Raw genomic sequence first — 16082 nt, forward strand, 5'->3', positions numbered from 1 at the left:
ACCGAGAAAGAGAAAAGAAGAAGAGAGAAAAAGACAAAGAAAGAAGTGTGGAGTGCTTTATTATGGTGCTTATTGTGACTGTGCTTATCACTGTGGAAAACTCTTACCTGAGGAGTTTCCCAGATAAAAAGCCTTTGTGTGCTGCACTTATGAATTGCATCTGTTTATGTTGGGTCCAAGGAGCTGGTGCGTCCCCCTGGTGGCCACAATGTAGATGTTAAATACCAAATCCTTCAGTAAATTTTCATGTGATAATCATCTGTTAATTTATGTTGACATCTTTCTGCATTTGTTGGGCTTCTGTAAAGGCCATATTTCCACATGTGTTGACAGCAGCTCAGGGGTTTAAAGCCTCTGACTGGTCACGGTATCTGCTCTCGGTGGGCTGCTGTCTCCACCAGTGATGGTTATAGCCTTGTGCCTGATGATGGCTCCAGTTAGGAAGGTGGATCGTTTGAATTTTTCCCTCTGTATGTCACCTTGTTGATGACACATTACCTTCCCTCTTTGCAAAGTGGGGGGTCTATATTGTGTCCTGGTTTACATTGTTTTCTGACTGAAGCTCTGGTACATCATAGACTTTCCCAGTGTCAAGAATCATGGCCTTGTGGGGTCCTGCCCAAGACACTGTGATGACGTAAAGAGAAGCAACTGTTCACAGATAACTCTGTGTATCACACTGCTTGGCCATTCTTCTCTAATGTAGTGGGACTTGCTGAGTCTCATATACTGCCCTGCTTAGTCTCCATTTGGGAGAGAGATCACCTTAAGGTAATGTGAACTTTCATAAATTTGTGACAAATAAAATGGAATGGTCTGTTGAGATGTAGTGATTTCAGCAAAAGCCAGCTGCGTTGTTGGACTGAAGGACCCCATCAATGATGGAGCAGTCCTAGCTGCAGTAGAGACTCTACAGTTCTTGAGCATCGTCTCACTTGGGACAAGGTGCTGGTAAGTAAGCCGATGTTTTGTTTAATCTGATGCGTCCTTCCCTTCCTCTTTAGTATTTGGCATGACTGCGTCGTAGTAATCTCTTTGACTAGTTATATATTATCTCTCTATTCATCTTATCCAATTACAATGTGGTGGTTACGCATGAGGCATGAATGAGCATCAGCCTGGATACCAGTCCTCTGTGGGGCACACATCTAGCATACATGGATACTGAGCCAATGGAGAGTGACCCGACTGCCTTATTTCATGTCTTTTAAATGTGGGAAAAAACAGAATAAGCAAAATCCATAAAGGCTGGGACTGATTTAAAGTCCCATAAAGACATAAAGACCTAGTCCTCGGAGTGGCAAGGCAATACCATAGCTATTGTGCCACTTAATTACTTTAAAAAGTAAAGATAAATAAGAAGTATAAAAATCCCGTTAGCCACAATAAAAATGTGAACTGGAGACACAATAAGCCAGGTCTAAGCCTTAATAAGTTATCTGTCTTAAATTGGACATTGTGTTCAGACTTACTGTTAAATAATTGTTGAGGGAGCCTGGACTTCACAAGTGGGGTCACTAGGAAGATGATAACAAGGCAAGGCAGAAAGGAAAAAAACTAATGTGAAAATTGGATTCCTTAGGTAAAAAAAGGCCAACTTAGCCATACAGATTTCAAAAAAGTACAAAGAGAAAATACAAAAAATTATAAAATGTCCTCATTATAAGAATGTGTGCCAGATGAAAATCTTGCTTTTTGGATTTTGAAAATTACACTTTTATTCATGGTTATGGCAAATATATTCAAAATAGCAGAATGTAACAAAAAAAATTCAACCTTGATAATAAGCTATCAGGTGGCTCTCTATCTTATTATATTAACATTTCCATTTACTTATTTGTCTGATTCCTTTCTCCATTTCTGTTGATTGGTTTCTGGTCCTTTGTGTTCTTTGCTGCAGCACTGCCATTAAATAGAGTGGTAGAAACAGACACCATGACCTGTCTGAATATGGCCCCTGAGAGTGACGGTCTTCTCAGGATGAAAAATGGCTGAGGCAGGGAGAGAACAGCGTAAAAAGCCTTGTTATGGCTGTGTAGACCCCGACACACCTCCTGGAGCAGTGTGAGTGTGCAACAATCAGCAATGAACCTGCTCAGGCAGTTCAGCTGATTTGTTCTTGCAAGGAAGCATCCTCTCCAGTTTTAGACAAACAAAAAAGAAAGAAAGGATACTCCAGTAATTGGGCCATTAACTGCTTTCTCAAACTTGTCTTCCAGTTCAGGCTTCCTTCGTGTGGGAAATGCTTCAAGCCTCCGACATATCCACACATCCTCAAACCATATGTGGTTGCACAAGCTGATGTCGACTCACATTCTGATGCGGTGCCTGATTTTGAATGGCACTGTTTAAGTAAGGAATTGTTGACAATGGGGTACCACTCATTTTCATGAGCCCTAGCACTGGTCACGTGTTTGCAGCATATTGGGAAGAAAATGTAAAAATTCAGCAACCCCAATTCTTAACAAATTCATTTTTTTTTTTTTTTTCCATTGTGGTCCCTTTTCATTGTAACTTGATGCTTGCTCTGCCTTGATTTATATTTTGTCCTGAATGAAGCATCTTCAGGGCTAATGGCATTCAACAATGGGCACTGCCTTTAAGAGTCAAGGACATACCCCCAAAGAAGGCTTGGTAGGCATTGAAGCAGCAGTAACCTTCAAATCTGGGGTACTATGCCATCATGTCCCTTTATGACATGGAGATGGTGGCGTCTAAGGATTGCTGCACAGTTCTATGTTTTTTTTTTCCTTCACCTGTACGTTTTTCAGGGTATTATAAGACAGGCATGGTGCCATCTTAATCCCAAACTGTATATTTGTTCTTTTACATTTCAGGTGTTCTCCAGATTAAAATCTTGAACCCAAAGACTAACAACAGTTGACTGAAGTGCTACTACACACACAGTGACAGAGTGCCACACAGACATGGATCCCTGTCAAATCGGGGGTGGCCATCCAGGCATACCTGTGCAGATTACAGTTGTGCGGGGCAAAAACCTGGTAAGTGGCTTGTAGCAGAAAGGCTGCTCACGAGTCGTGTGTCATGGGCACTTCTGCTGTTTTGTCATTTGTCTTACTAAAGAAACTGTTAAAGCCTCCAAGATATTAACAACACTCTGCTGCCACTGCAAATGAAAAGGGTGAACAATCCATTTGCTGTCTGTTTGAGGTTGTTGGGGCAGAAATGGAAATGAAGGAAAATGCACAGGCAGGAGACATTGAATTAGGAGACATTTGTAGATCTGAGACGTCCTGACGAGACCACTGTTGAATAGCTTTTTACCTATTGTTTCATTTTATTTCTATATATTTGTAGTATCTGGTATTTTGTGATTATCTGTCTGTCTGTCTATTCTGTGTTTAGATAACGAGTTTGAATTGGATGTTCATAATAAAGAAACAGCATTCTGACAGTATGCATACTGTTTATCCTAAGTAAAGAGTATAAAAACTGTAAAAAAGAGGTATTGTAAGTGCAGAGCATTTATGAAGGCATGTTTTACTGCTAAGAACAGATGTGTTTTATAATGTTACAAGGCGTAACCATCCAGAATTTGTAGCAATGCTATCACTGTGACCTCTGGGGGTTCCACTGATCCCCCAAACCCCAGAAACAACCACACCAAGACAGTCCTGGGTGCAAATAAACTTTTTTTTTGTTCACAAAATACATTTAACAGGCTTCTTCTTTTACCACAGCACAAAGACTTCTTCTTTCTCCTGAACTTCTCCCAGGTAAGTGCTGTTCATGTCCTCTCCCAACTCCAACTTGCCTGACTGAGATCGAGTGGCTCCTTTTAACTATGCCCTGGTACTAGGGCATAACCTGCTGGAAGCACTTCCAGGACAAATAGAAGTTCCTGAAAGTAGGGGTTGTGAATTCCAGCAATTCCCCCCCTGGAAGCCCCCAAAAAATCCAACAGGGCTACCCCATAGTACTACAGGTCCCAGCATTCCCTGCAGGTGTCTGTGCAGGAATCCAAACTCAGGGAGGCTGCCATCTAGCAAACTTGAGGGGAAAAATTCAGCAGTGCTCATCTCTCCTAGTCCTTCCTTTGCACTGGTCTCCCAGCCAGGTAAAGGTCTCTATTCAGTCCTAGCCGGAATGCCAGCCCATGTGTGCATTTGCACAGGTAGAGTTTATGAAGCTTATTTAATTATTTAGAATTTATGAAGGATGATAAGTTTACCCCTTCCCCTTCCAGGAAGACAGTCTGGGGTAATGCAAGTGGCCAGGGTGAAAAGATGTGAAGGTTGGTGCAGGCCAGGCATTGAATGGTGGCTGAGTCATGCCTGAGGCTGGACTGAAAAGCTGAATTGTTGGAGTACACCTCCACAGGTTCAAGAGGCATGTCACGGACCACATAATGGCTTAAATTCATGGAAAACAGGCTATTCTGTGTCTCTGCTGTTATATCCGTAGAGGCCACACCAGACCAGAGACTAATCAACGTACTAAGACAGAGAGCCACCTGGTAGTCTAAGCTGCTTATTATCCAGGTTGTAGTGGTATTATTTTGCCAATATTCATTTTACTCAGCTTATATTTTGACCTATGAATAAAAGGTGTAACCTTTACTCCTACCCTTTCTGGTCCTCTGTCTAATTGCCTGTTGTTACAGATGTGAAAGAAAGCGGGAATAGTTTAACTACAACAGCAGTCAACCCTGATGGTGATCAGATTGGAGTAGACCTACAAGGGCTATAGGTGGGATTTGGGGATTCTGCTCAGGTCCCCATAGTAAAGAGTCTGAAATGGGGAATTAGTTCAGCCAGGACCCTATCACACACATAAATGTGAGACTGATACAGTGCATGGTCCCACAACACACAAGCCCCTTCTGAGCAAATAAAACACCTCAAGCCTGAGACTATCTGAAGTTCAACTGTGTTTGTGGGCTCAGTTAACTGCTTTGAAAGTCTTACGGCTGAGTCGAGCAAAAAAGAGGATACGTATTGAAATGAGAAAATGAGCACAGATTGGAAAACAAAACGAGTCGTTACCGAGAAGACAGAGAGTTCAGAAGTCAAAGCCGTAAAGAAAACATGCAGTCAAGAAAGGACAAATCAACAAACTGAAACCAGAAAATGAGACTAAAGAAGCACAACCCAAACACGACTACTGAGATGAGCGTCGCTCTGATGACTTTATACATCGCTTTGCATTATACATCATGTTTTGGAAATGGCTGCCATCTTCACAATCAACAATTAATGGTGCAACATGTAAAGCAACAAAATAGCAACTCATACCAACCCAAAGAAAAATAGCAATGCTATACATAAGGTAAATTCTCAACAGAAAGTGGAGGCATTTTTTAAAATTTTATTTATTCATCACAGAGTCAGATATTACATTGTGAGGGTCCGGGTTAGCTTCATGCTCCCGAGTTGCATCTGGGAGCCATTTGAATCCAGAACCATTATGAATAGTCATGAATCGAGATGAGCCGGGCAAATAAGGACACAGACATTCAGAAACCGGTTGGTGCAAAAGTGGCCAGCGATTTTATTAAAACATGAACAAAAGTGCAAACAGTGCAGTGCTTTTTCTTAAATAAATAAATAATCTAATAACAACAGTGAATAGTCCACGAGTTAAAATCCAGCCATAAAACAAAAGTCGTCTGGGCATTAATCTTTCTCTGTTCTTCCCAAATGAGCCCAGCAACACTCCCTTTCTGTCTTCCCAGCCCACCCATAGCTCACCCAGCCAGCTGAGACTCTGGCAGCCATGGTCCTCCGCACTGATTCCCTTCTTGACTGCCTCCATCACCATCTACCAGACCTCTCAGGGTCTGTTTGTCCTTCCATCTTCCTTCTCGCACACCTTGCATCCCTCGGATCCCTGAGAAAGTCTCCACCGCCATCAAATCTGCTCCTCTGAAAACACAATCTGCCCCTGGAGCATCGGGGCTAATGACCACTCTGCCTGTCGCTGACTCGTTCTGCTCAGGCACCCGATACCACTCTCTCACATTGTATTTCTTGTCTGATTTCTTTCTCCCTTCTTTGCCATACAGGCTTCCTTTATACTGCCCAGCTAGTTGCAGGTGTTGTTCTCCAGCTACTTGAAGGACCCGCTCACATCTGCACGTAAATGCGTGATCAGCCAAGCACCTCAATCAATCTGGGAGCAGCTCTGGCATGGGCACACCCGCTCCTGTTCAGAGCCTGCATGTTCTGGTACTTGATTATTTATTTACAGCAATTCTGCACTTCACAAGAGACCTCTTATCACACATATTTTGTTTATAAACATTTTTTAAAGAAATTGCCATATTCAAAAACAATAGTGATATCATGGTATTAAAAACTGATCACAACTGATGTCAGATTCCAACTCAAGTAATGTATTAGTGATATACATTTGTTTGTTGTTGACTGTGGAATATCTATGGCTAACTGTCTAACTGTAGTTCATACTTCTTAAACAACAAATATTTGAAAAAAGTAACAGATGGAGAGTTAAAATGTTAAATTGAAGTCTACCACCACCCTGTTGTGTCTTCAATATCACCTTCAGGGCTGGCTATTAGATGTGTAAAGAAGTGAAACTGGGATTGTACAAGGGATCTTTGTCTGGCTGGGAGGCCAGTACAATGGAAGGACTTTGAGAAATGCACACTGATAAAATATTTTCTTCCCCAGTATACTAGGTGGCAGCCTCCTTTGGTTGTGATCCCCACACGGCGGCCTGCAGGGCATGCTGGGATCTGTAGTCCCATGAAGTAGTGCTGTTGGGTTCTGTGGAGGCCACCAGGGTAAGGTTAAAGGATTCAATATCCTTACTTTTTGGGAGTTCCAACTGACTTCCATTGAGCTTATGCCCTAGCACAAGAATAACCTTGGGTTCAAGACCATTCGACCTCATCCAGGGAGTTGGAATTGGGTGGAAGGAGGACATAGCTCACCTGTGAGGTGTGGAAGAGAAGTAAGAGAAAGAAGAATTGTGTAAGAGAAAGAAGAATTGTGTTGTGCTGTATTTATAATACTTTCGGAACCTTTGTGAAATTTTTTTTGTGAAAATCAACCTTTTATTATACTGGGACTTGTGTCTGTGAAGTTGTGTCTTCAGCTTGGGGTGCTATGTTTTTCACTACTGGTCACACTCTTATTATCATAGGGTTAACGGAATTTGTGAAGTTCGTTGGGGGTTGGCTTACTCTCACATCCTGAGCTTAGCACACACACACACACACACACACGCACACGCACACGCACACGCACACACGCGCACACACACACCCACAGACAATCAATGATTATGTGTAATGGCTGCACACCCTGACATCACTACTTCTGAGTCCTCTCTTTGGCTATTTAGGCCAAAGCAGAGAAGGTTCCCGATTGTGTTGCAGTTTTTGTGCATTGCATTTCTTTTCCTTGTGGTTTCTGGATTTTTGCTTCTGTTTTGGGATTACTGTGAACTGACCTCTGAGAGACAGCAAAAGAAAAATATAAAATGTCCAGGAGAATTGTAGTCAGAGAACGGGGAAAGGTCAAAACTGTGAGAGAACACGATGAAGCATCAAAGACAATATGAGAACCAGAAATCAAAGTCAAAAAACAATCTGAGAAGAGCAAAAACTAAAGTTTTTTTAGAACAGTGAAACAGGACTTATCTGTCAGACTCAGATACCCTGGGACCGCTGAGGATGTCAACAACATGTGCAGCCTGAAGCATTCTGGGAACTGTTGTCAGGTGGAGAGCAAATATAAAAACTCGTTGAAAAAACAAATTAGTGTTTCAGTAAAACAAGCAAAATATCTAAATATACTGTTATATCTAAGCCAGGATTCTTCACTGGTTGGGGTTCAAACTCTTGTTTTATGTCCTTTTTATTCTTTGTTGAGCCATTCATTTATGTTATCTTTGTGTTATGTTCCATGTGTTTTGTGGGTAGATCCTCTAGAGATGGGGCCACCTGTCAGTCACTGCCAGGAACTGCCCTCCACCCAATAAATCTGGAGGGTCTTCCACATTTCCTAGTGACTCCCTTTGATTGCATTTGGGAGTTTTGGTGAGTTTTGGAGTTTCTTCTGTGCTTATTGTAAATTATTTGATTTTGACCTGTTTGGTCTGTCTTTTGACTACTCTTTGGTTTCTTGTTTTGGGATTTCATTCACATTGGAATGCCTTACTATTTTAAGCAACTCTATTTTGCATGTTTGAGCTTTACGGAAATTCATTGGTATTGAAGAGCTTTTTTTGGTGTCAAATGAAACTTTTATTTTATAATGATTCTACAAGGCCCTTTTTGTGTCTGTCCAGGATTTTCGACAAGACTTCCCCCTCAGAAGTGCTTTTGGGACTTGTTTGGTTTGGGAGTCCTAATTTCCAACAAAACCCAATACATCATTTCTGACCAAATATTCAGAATCCCTGAGCATCAAAGCCCCTGAATCCATATATAGATTTCCAGGAATATTCTTAGAAATGGCATAAATAATTTATGAAAAATCATGGACCTTGACATACTGTTACTGGATCACTTATTGTTACTTGTTTTCTGTGAATTGCCTTTTTAGACACCTATTTTTGCATTTTTTTCTCTGTTTAGCAGTTTTGCTTTATTTTCTACTTTTCTTAATAAATCCTTTATTTAAAAATATCCTTCTGTCTACAAGCCGGCGGTTTATGGTTATTCCCCCCTCTTGTGAGCCTTTTGCTGTAATTTGAGACATCTCTACTTTGCTTGTTGTCCTTGTTTGGGACCGTCCTGCTAGGCTAAGTTTGCAGACAGCAGTGAGGGGTAAGCTGGACTGGGTGAGCCTTGTCTGGGCTGGCTAGTGAAGGTCCTGCCCTGCTTTGTGGCTGTATTTTGGAGACCTCGCCCCCATTTCTCCAGGTCTGATACTCCATTTCTTAACAGCTAGTAGGCCAAGTGGATGGTATAGCAGATGTACAGATGTTTCAGTATAAGAATAAAATGACATTAATTACTTTTATGTACAGTACCTGTTAATTCAATTCAGGACTACATGGGGTTGGAATCATGGGGGCATGGAGAATAATGTAGGAACTAACCCTGCATGTGACTGAAGTCCGACGCATGGCACCTTCAATTTTGGGGCCAGTGAACTTAACCTGCTTGTTGTTATGAAGTGAGAGGATATCTGAACAAATCTACATTGATTCAGGGAAAATCTGCAAACTCCAGACAGACTGATCAGGCCTTTAATGCTGGGAGGTGTGCTACAGAGCATAATTCAAAGTTGAAATGAATTGGTCAATAATGCGATTTGTTGTTGTGTAACTGTGTCACTTATCTGCTTTCAGAAAGGAACAAAAGGGGTTCACTTCTTCTCGTTCATCAAAACTGAATTTAACAATACAATAGTAGGAGATTCTGCCAAAGTGGAGTCCTCAGCAGACCTCTGTGTTGAATACAACTTCAGTTGCACCTTTGAAAGCACCGAAACCAACAATACCCCTGATGACATGGCGCACAAGCCTGCTATCTGTGAGTATGCTTTTGCAAAAGCCAAAACGAGTTTTCTTTCTGTGAGTGTTTATGGCTTCCTGTTGGAATATCTTGAGGGTGCCTCAAAAACGATGTCTATTTTCCCTGCTAGAGGTGTATCATTAGCATTTGAGCACTGAGAATTTGGCCAATCCTGCCAATTACACCATTTTTGAAAAGTAATGCTTCTGTCATTAGTGCATGGAACATACCAAATAAATAGGAAAAAGTGATAACACAATTCCATTAAAACATCTTACATATATAGTGTTACGAAATGAACAAGCATTCATTCAGAAAACTGTGACCAAGAAGCAGACAACAAAGATATGGCATGAGTCAAGTCAGAAGATCACCAGAGGTCAAAAACCAGAACTGAATCTCATCAGAACCAAAGATCTTAAGAAGAAGTTGTAGTCAAAGAAGTCAAAGTCCTTTTTGAAATACTTTCTTACTTCCACTCACACTAAGGAAAAAAGGTTGGAGGTTACAGTATGTAAGAAAGACAGCCAAAACACAGACACCAGAAAGCCATGTACATCCATCTTATATAGATGGACCATGTGGTATGTCATGTGATGTTTGTGTCACATAGCAACTGTAAGCAATATGGCCACAGTCATACAAAGACTGTCCCAAAATGGAGATGACAATCCAGGACACAAAATGGCATTGCCAGAATTGGGTTAAAATAATTCATAAAAGTGCCAAAATAATGCAGAAGGTACATACTGAGTATTAAAGGTCGCAAAGAACAGATTACAGTGTGCAAAATCGGACATTGATTCCTCCACAAAGCGCTCCAGTTAATTTATGTTTTAATTAATTGAACTTACTTTACTCTAATTTCTAAAGATGGTACCTTCATTAAGGACTTAGATAATCGAACAATGTATCCATTATAATAATTCAATCAATTAAATTGATAAACAGCAATAACCTTTATTTCTATAGAGCCAGTGTTCTCATACACAGAATGTGGTTCAAAGTACTGTACTTTACAAACCGTTGTGAGGGACAGCCAGGATGTCCTCAGCTGGGAAGGACGGGGGAAGATATCCCCAGGACTGCTAGATGGCAACCCCCCTTGGCTGTGGCACTGCCATGGATTCCCACAGGGTATCATGGGAACTGAAGTTCTTGGACAGCCCTGCTTGGTTCAGTGGGTGCTGCTATGGGCTGCTGCAGGGACTGGTGAGCCCTTCTTTGTCTGCTTTCTACCTTAGCCGAAACCTGAACCACAGTTTCGGGACGTGCTTCAGGGTGTAACATAAAAGGAGCTGCCTGCCACAATTCCAGGAGCCAGAGTCGTGAGGTGGTGGACAAAACCTGCTGGAGGAGTGGAGGTGGTCGTAGGGAGAGAAAGAGAGAACAGAATTACAAAGCATTGCTTTGCGCAGAAATTGTGACTGTGAATTTGCTATGGGAAACTCTTTGCAGAAAAGAGTTTCACACGGGGTGGCACGGTGGCGCAGTATGTAGCGCTGCTGCCTCGCAGTTGGGAGATCTGGGGACCTGGGTTCGCTTCCCGGGTCCTCCCTGCGTGGAGTTTGCATGTTCTCCTCGTGTCTGGGTGGGTTTCCTCTGGGCGCTCCGGTTTCCTCCCACAGTCCAAAGACATGCAGGTTAGGTGGATTGATGATTCAAAATTGGCCCTAGTGTGTGCTTGGTGTGTGGGTGTGTTTGTGTGTGTCCTGCGGTGGGTTAGCATCCTGCCCGGGATTGGTTCCTGCCTTGTGCCCTGTGTTGGCTGGGGTTGGCTCCAGCAGACCCCCGTGACCCTGTGTTTGGATTCAGTGGGTTGGAAAATGGATGGATGCATGGATGGAGTTTCACACAAATAAAAGCACTTTGTGCTTAGTACTTGAGTACGAGCCTATGTGTGTTGGGTGTTTGGGGAGCTGCAGTGCCCCCTGGTGGCCACACAGTAAAAGAAAAATTATAATTACAAAGTAAAAATAGAAAAATCTCTAACAGACAAGACGGTAAATTCAATTCTAACCTTATTTGGGTAGATTTATAATGGTTAAAATGGGAAAAAAAATCTGCATCCAATTTTACACAGTCTGAAACACCCCTTAGCCAAATTGCTCATTTTGATATAAAAAAAACCATTAAATATAACCTTGACAGCAAAGAAACTAAAACATTGCATTTTAATGAAAATGTTCATGTAAAGTAATGATTTACTTCATGAACTAAAAAATGTAAACCAATAAATGTTTTGGCACCCTGCAAAGTCAGTACTTAGCAACACCCCCTTTGTAAAAATCGTAGCTTCCAAACGTGTTTTGTAGCTGGCTAAGGAGTCTTTGGATTCTTGTTTTGGAGATTTTCTCTATTCTTCTTTACAGGTCACTTTCAACTGTGAGATGTTCTTGTGTTGTCTTGTGTGCACAAAATGCTTAAGAACTACCCACAGATTTTCAATAATGTTCAAGTCTGGGAAGTGCGTGTGCCACCCCCAAACCTTCACCTTGTGTTTCCTGAGGTACTTCATAGGAGGTTCCATAGTGTATTTTGGATTGTTGTCTTGTTGTAGAAGCCATCCCTTTTTTTTCTGCTTCACTTTGCCAACTGTCTGATATTCTCCTTGAGGAACTGTTGCTATTTAGTGGAATCCGTTCTTCCTTGCACTCCCACAATATTTCCTGTGCCAGTAGATACCACACAACCCTAAAACAGAATAAATCCACACCATTGGAATTGCTAGTTGAAATCTCTGTGATATCTTCTTATTGCCTTTCCCCTGCCTTGTAGGATTGTTCCAGCCTTGGCCTTCATAATAGTTTTGGCTTTCCATTACCTTGTATTTGGAAGTTGGATGAATGGAAATATTTGGCAGGTTGTGTGGAGTAATGTCTGTCTTACTGGACTTTAAGGGTACCATTTCAATCTCCACCTCCAACTCACTGGGTGACCCTGAGAACTTAACTTGCTTGTGATTCTTTTGTAAAAAATGATGTACCAGTGCATCCGGAAAGTATTCACAGCGCATCACTTTTTCCACATTTTGTTATGTTACAGCTTTATTCCAAAATGGATTAAATTTTTTTCCTCAGAATTCTGCACACAACACCCCATAATGACAATGTGAAAAAAGTTAACTTGAGGTTTTTGCAAATTTATTAAAAATAAAAAAACGGAGAAATCCCATGTACATAAGTATTCACAGCCTTTGCTCAATACTTTGTTGATGCACCTTTGGCAGCAATTACAGCCTCAAGTCTTTTTGAATATGATGCCACAAGCTTGGCACACCTATCCTTGGCCAGTTTCACCCATTCCTCTTTGCAACACCTCTCAAGCTCCATCAGGTTGGATGGGAAGCATCAGTGCACAACCATTTTAAGATCTCTCCAGAGATGTTCAATCGGATTCAAGTCTGACCTGAAGAATTGCTGAACGGCATTGGAAGATAGATAGGTTGTCTGTATCTAAGCTGATTTTCAGGACTTCCGTGTTCAATATCCAGGATGCGATCAAAAAATCTAAACATGATTACTTTTCTGATTTGGTATCCTCTCTTAAGGTCTTATTTAAGGCAATTAATGTGGCTATTTATCCCCATTCAGAGAAGGGATTAAATAGTACTATTCTTTCAAGTGAGTAGTTTCTTTCATTCTTTGTCAGCAAAAATGATATGATCCGCTCTGGCATTGTTCCTATTGGTTATGTACTTCCTGTTGTTAATCATTGCATTGTCTTAGAATCTTTTGATGTTGTTTCATTTTCACAACTGAAAAGTATTATTGACACACTTGCATTTACTTTCAGTCTTCTTGATGTTATCCATCACGCCTCTTAGTTGAAGCTTTTGATGTTCTGGGTCCATCTTTGTTAACTATTATCAATGTTTCTATTGGAGGGGTTCTGCCTGCTTTTTTATAAACATGCGGTGGTGCGACTTTGTCTGAAAAAGGTAGATTTAGATCCTGGAGTGTTAGCTAATTTTTGCCTGATTTCCCAATTGCCATTTCTTGCTAAAATATTAGAAAGATTTCTTTATAATCGATTGATTATCTTAATTCCAATAATTTATTTGAGATCTACCAATCTGACTTTCAGTGTTTTCATAGTATTGAGACAGCCCTCCTGCAAGTAGGATATCTCTCTCTCTTATTACTGACTCAGGTGGGACTGCAGTCCTTGCCCTCCTAGACCTCTCTGCAGCTTTTGATACTATTGACCATGAGATCTCGAACATCTGGGGGGCTTAAAGGGGCTGCTCTTAACTGGTCCAGATCATATCTTACTGGTAGACACTTCTCAGTGTTTTTCAACTCCTGTTTCTTGTCTACTGCTCCTGTTACATGTAGTGTTCCTCAGGGATCCATTTTGGGTTCTATTTTATTTTCTATTTATTGTCATCCTATAGAAGCTATTTTCAGGAAATGTAATATTTCTCTCCCCTGTAATGCTGATGATACACAGGTTTATGTTCCTGTTTGTAACTCTGCACTGCACAAATGTCTTTTTGAACAAAGATCCTGGATGGCCGACAATTTTCTTGATCTCAATCAAAAAAAAAAATGGAAGTGCTGATAGCTGTGGTTCCCCTGCCAAAGCTCAAATTGGTTTTGAACTTCTCGGCTCTTTCGTTGACTTTTGCAAACCTCAAGTTCGTAATCTTGGTGTCATTTTTGACAGTAACCTCTCTTTTGAGAAGAGTTGCTTCTTCCAGCTAGCTAAAGTCAAACCTTTTTTATCTCCTAGGGGTCTTGAGAAAGCTACTCCTGCTTTTATCTTTTCTCAACTTGATTACTGTAACTCATTATATTCTGGAATCAGCAAATCCCTGATACAAAGGTTGCAGTTAGTGCAGAATGCTGCTGCCCATTTTTGTAGTTGGGGCAAGAAAGTTTAATTCTGTTTCTTCAATATTAGCATCTTTACACCAGCTGCCCGTTAGTTTCAGAATTGACTTTTGAATTGAATTGAATTTTGCTGCTAGTTTTTAAATCATTACCTATTTATCTGCCTATTTATCTGAATTGTGTGTTTTACACCAGCCATCCAGAGAGCTTAGATCTACGGGTCAATTGTCTCTTATGGTCCCTTGTACTAAGTGTGAAACTAAGGGGGACAGGACTTCTGCAGCTGTGGCACCTCGTCTGTGGAACTCTTTACCTCATTATATTAAGGAGTCACCTTCAATTGAACTGTTTAAAATGAGATTGAAGACCCATTTCTATTCTCTAGCTTTCAGTGACCTTCACTGATAATGATGGTTGTCCTACTCTTAGTAATCTTCTTTTTTTTCTTTAATTCACTGCTGGCTGTATTTCATTTATTATACCTATTTTAGTTTATTTTATTTATGCTCATTGAATATTTTAATGTAAAGCACTTTGGCTACAGCATTACTGATGTTCTTTTAAATGTGCTCTATAAATAAATCAACATTGACATTAAATGCTGAAAATTACACCCATTTTTAAGCAGTGAATCCCCCACCAGCTAATTTCCAAATGTTCCAAGTGTATCAGGTGCTTTTGTATTACTGTTGGCTGCATTGCCTTGTGGGCTATGATGAGAATATCAGCGAATTGTCTTCTGAACGGGGTCCTACATGGTTGGTAAGATGTGACATTTTTTTTCATCTATTCCCCCCAACAGTGTCAGTGTTAGAAGTTCTGCCAAAAGAGAAGAAGCAGAAGGATGAGAAGACTGTTGTGCTGGGCCAGGCCATTTTGGATCTGCTGCCTCTATTGCAGGGTAGGAAAGAGTACTAAACTTTTCCTTAACACAAGATATTTAAGATATTTGAGGATGAAAATGTAACACGTGGGTCTTCTTGATATGGCATAATTGTTTTCTTGATTCCTTTGCTAATTTTCTTTTAGATTTCTTTTAAGATTGTGTCTTTGCTTTGTTATACACCCCACTTATCCTTGGTAATGTGAACTGATGCTATCTTGGAGAGGTCAAAACTCTTATAAAATGGATGACTGGTGTAGTGGTGACGCTGCACAGAGAAAGTGAGGGCTGATACAAATCGAGATCAGCTGACATCACCAGGGAAGTGGACCACTCACAGCAGTCACAGATGGGCTCCAAGTAGCTGACTGATGGAGGGCTTGCCGCAAATTACTCGTCTCTGAGCCAGAGACCATATGAGTTCACAGCTCACCACAGCACAAATCTACAAAATGAGATGCTTCATGGAATGAGTCTACAGCAATTCAATTGGCAATAAGGGTGGGATTTACACTGTGGATGGGTGGAGTGTAGTGGCGATATTGCACAGAGAAGATGGAAGCTGACACAGAGAGAGATCAGCTGCCGTCACCAGGGAAGTGCACCACTCACAGTGGTCAGAGACAAGCCCTGTATGGCTGACAGGGGGCGCTCTCAGTTTAGGTCATGCTGCAAAGCACTTGCCTCTGAGCCAGAGAATGAGGGTTTGCAATTCCCATTCTCAGTTCACCATTTTGTTTTGAAATGCATAAATACAAAAAATCTTAAGTGAATGACACACTGATAGTCACCGAGGGAGGGCTGAATGAGTCATGCTCACATTCCCATAGTCACCAACAGTGGCGGCTTGGTGGTCTTTCAAACAGGGGAAGCACATTTTAGGCCTACATCATAAAATGAGTGAATTATTGCA

General features: G+C 41.1%; 1 protein-coding gene across 1 annotated transcript in view; it reads left to right on the plus strand.

The window, feature by feature from the left end:
• Positions 1 to 732: 732 nt before the first annotated feature.
• The window catches only part of cfap70 (cilia and flagella associated protein 70), a 73584-nt gene continuing 58234 nt past the window's right edge, over positions 733 to 16082 (plus strand). Inside the window, exons 1-4 of the mRNA XM_051934324.1 lie at positions 733 to 951; positions 2838 to 3002; positions 9286 to 9469; positions 15089 to 15187. Of these exons, the coding sequence (XP_051790284.1) occupies positions 2928 to 3002; positions 9286 to 9469; positions 15089 to 15187 (358 nt within the window). The 5' untranslated portion in view covers positions 733 to 951; positions 2838 to 2927. The remainder of the gene's footprint in view (positions 952 to 2837; positions 3003 to 9285; positions 9470 to 15088; positions 15188 to 16082) is intronic.

The sequence above is a fragment of the Erpetoichthys calabaricus genome, chromosome 11 (genome assembly GCF_900747795.2).
Source record: "Erpetoichthys calabaricus chromosome 11, fErpCal1.3, whole genome shotgun sequence".
Classification (NCBI taxonomy): Eukaryota; Metazoa; Chordata; class Cladistia; order Polypteriformes; family Polypteridae; genus Erpetoichthys; species Erpetoichthys calabaricus.